A 3,462-nucleotide genomic window follows, 5' to 3' on the forward strand; every position below is an offset into this window, starting at 1 on the left:
CAAACTCAAAGGGAACACAGAAACTTATATATTAAAGTTAACAAGGTGACAGCTCAACCTAACTAATAACAGTAACCGAGGAAACTAAAGAGCATCGGTAATCTAAAGAAAGGCACACATGTGACAAATAAAAACAAATTGGAAGTCCACGAAAACTTAAATTAACTGAACATAACAGTGACACAAGGACTGTAAATGTACTGTATAAAAACCATGGGTAACACTTCATTTTCGATAGTCTACTTTAGACATTCTACTAACTATAAGTAACTTTGCAACTACTGTATATGTCAACTTATTCTACTAACCCTAACCCAACAGTCTACTAATAATGAGAGTTATTTGACATGTAGTTGCAAAGTTACTCATAGTTGGTAGATTGCCTAAAGTGGACTGTCAAAATAAAGTGTAATTAAACTGTGTATAAAGGGACTGATATTATTTTACAAAAAATAATATCAATTATTTTACATAATAGTCACAAATATTATTTATACTCATAGTATATATTATGTGTATGTATTATAATTAATAATTAATTTATATATATATATATAGGCTATATATATATATATACTGTATATATATATATATGTATATATATATATATATATATATATATATATATATATATGTAGGCTGTGTGCATGTGTGTATGTGTGCTGTATAAGCTACCAACAAATACATGTTTAAATCCTCTTGGTATGCTCCTATTAAAGCCTCTTCAACAAATTGTTTTCCACAGGAGAAAATGCAGCAGTTGAGGGCAACAATCATCAGCAACAGAGAGGATGATGAAAGTGTCTATGGTAGGTTTATTCTACGCTCATCTGTTCAATAAATTTGAGATACATCGCTCATACAAAGTCTGATACAAGGCCCCAAATTTCTATTTGATTCCAAGAGTTTTCATAAAGGTGTTTTTATAAGTTCTGATTGGATAGACATCAAAAGACTGTTTCTCTGCTTGTGTTGATCATTCTGCACAATGATTAATCAATCTCAAAATATCTCATGGATCAGCGAGAAATGCTGTAAAGATTAAAGCGAGAATATGACAGATACAATAAAGTCACTGTGGGTGAGCAAGACGAAATGGAAATATATAGTACTGTATGTCAGTTAACAGGCATCTTTTCTCTCCATCAGATAAAATCAGCATTATTCATCACACGCCAAGTAAGTGCCCTGTCATGAAAGCAAGAAAACTTTCTCTGTTGCTGTTACATCTCTCTATCTGTATCTGTGGCAATGCAGCTTTTTTGTTTGTCTCAGGGGAACTGTTAGCGAGAAGAATGGCTTTTACATAAGGGTTTCAGACTCTGTGTTGGGGTAAAATGGTCTTTGAGAAGACATAGTACCTTTTATACACTTCTGTTAGTGTCTCTGCGATTTATGTGACTGTCAACGTACCAATATAGAGCCAGCTACCCTTTACTAAGCTCTGTATAGACCATTTCACAAGATGTAAACAACACTGGTCCAGAAACACTTCCTGTTTCAGTTTGTAACTGTTTTCTTTATTTCACATGTAAAGAAAACATCTTAAAGATGCTTGTTTAACTTTTTGATTCAATTTTAAATGTTCTGTTGGTTGTATTTTATCCCAGCTTTTATGAAGTGTTAAAAAACTGAAACAGTAAGTGCTTCTGGACCAGTGTTGGTTACATCTTGTGAAATGGTCTATACTCGTGAAAAAAGTGTCTGATAGTTTATTGAAGGGATGAGGTGAGGATGTTTCCCTGTAGTGCTAAATGTGTATATGTATTCTGTGTAGCTGCACCTGCAAATGAGTGTCGAAGATCAAGTCAGCAACTGGACACAGAGTTCTACAGTAAACCACTTAAAGGACAGAATGTGAGTTTATGAGGGACGTTTTGTACAAGTACTGTTCCTCAAGAATTCTATATTACTTGGCCTGCAGATTGTTTTAACCAGTTAGTAGTCTTATTTATTATCTATTCTTTTTTTCTAGTCAAATTTCTTGAAGAAGGCAGACAAGCAGTAAAAGTAAGTAACAAACAAACCATTTATCATTTTCTTTAAATAAAAATGTGCACAGTGATTTTGTAAGTTGTAATGATTGAGCCAAAGCATAACACATATTTAATGCAGTACGTGCCACAATATGTTGTCACCATTATGTCAAATGAATGAATTAATTTATTTTGTCTTATTTCAGTCATCCTGTTTGAGGATTTAAAATGCTGCTCTGAAGAAAAGCATTACACAGGAACTGATACATTGTAGGTTATATCAACACAGTACAATATATCGCGGAAATTTGTAGCCAAACTGTGTTTTTTTTTTAGCGAAGTGGTGGCTAATTTGTATGAATTCGTACAATCCCAAATTTGTTAGGGTTAGGGGTGGAACTTCATGCTTCCTTTCTTTGTTTACTTTTTTTAAATCATGTTTTCATATGAATCACTTCACATTCATACAAAAGTGCCATCAAGTAAAATATTTTTTTTTTCTGATGAGATTAGGTTAGTTGTATTAAAAAAAAATGACCATAATGAATCTTATCATATCCCACTATTTACTATTTTACTATCCCACTATTTGTTTCTTGTTTATATTTTCCTTAATGCTTCATAACATGTGATTGACTTCTGTAGACTTTAGAACCACTGCTCACTTTTACTTTTATTACAAAAATATATTATTTGGACAACACATTTATCATTTCTTTAAAATGTCAAATGTATTATTTATATCCAATAAAGAGCATTAAATGTGAGACTCCACTATAATTTGATGTCTTTTTAATGTTTTCGGTTTCATTGTTTTAAGGGAATTTTAGTTACATTGCATGTTCTGGTCCTAAGGGGGTGCTGTGCTACTAAGCATGGCGATTGGATTTCTCATGTTGTATGGACAGGCATTTTGATAGATGAAAACAAAGCCATTGCACATCCCATTCTCCCAGTGGACCTCTCAGTACCATACGGATCACTGATTATAAGTAAGGACACAAACAAGCGTCTGGGAGAAAGCATCTACAGAAGTGAGGTCTTCCCACACGCCACTTCTGTGTCAGGGGACACAGATCTAATGCGGATCTGCGATTCGAGGCAAAACCCCGGGAGCGGCGCTGCTAACCCGCTCTGCCTGCCAACCCTAGCAGCTGGACACATTTGCATTATCAATCATGCTCTTTGTGAATAATATGTATTAAAGCCTCGCTGCTCTGTAGTGCTTGGATGAGCCAGTTCTGCCTCCAGAGATGATTCGGCTCCTGCAGCCTTGGTGGCATTTGTGCCGTGTGTTTGCCTGTCACCTGCTGCTCTGGGAAAGAGATGGGCTTTCTGATCTTGGGCTGGATCAATCTTCGACATTCCTTCTTCAACTATGAGAGTGTTGAATCCAGTATGAAAGAGCACCAGCCTGAACAAGATAGGGAAGCACACAGGCCCTCCATCTTATATGAGCATTCAGTTCACATGCAAGAGAAATATC

At 35.1% G+C, this 3,462-nt stretch overlaps 1 protein-coding gene across 2 annotated transcripts in view; it reads left to right on the forward strand.

Moving 5' to 3' along the window:
* LOC120477884 (B-cell scaffold protein with ankyrin repeats) overlaps positions 1-2,743 on the forward strand; it is a 105,882-nt gene extending 103,139 nt beyond the window's left edge. For both annotated transcript variants that reach the window (XM_089128342.1, XM_039669812.2), the window contains 5 exons: positions 746-809; positions 1,150-1,179; positions 1,778-1,857; positions 1,976-2,010; positions 2,183-2,743. In XM_089128342.1, coding sequence (XP_088984468.1) covers positions 746-809; positions 1,150-1,179; positions 1,778-1,857; positions 1,976-2,008 — 207 coding nt within the window. In that variant the 3' untranslated portion in view covers positions 2,009-2,010; positions 2,183-2,743. The remainder of the gene's footprint in view (positions 1-745; positions 810-1,149; positions 1,180-1,777; positions 1,858-1,975; positions 2,011-2,182) is intronic.
* The last annotated feature ends 719 nt before the right edge of the window (positions 2,744-3,462 follow it).

This window comes from Pimephales promelas, chromosome 1 (assembly GCF_988280905.1).
Source record: "Pimephales promelas chromosome 1, fPimPro1.hap1.1, whole genome shotgun sequence".
NCBI classification, from domain to species: Eukaryota; Metazoa; Chordata; class Actinopteri; order Cypriniformes; family Leuciscidae; genus Pimephales; species Pimephales promelas.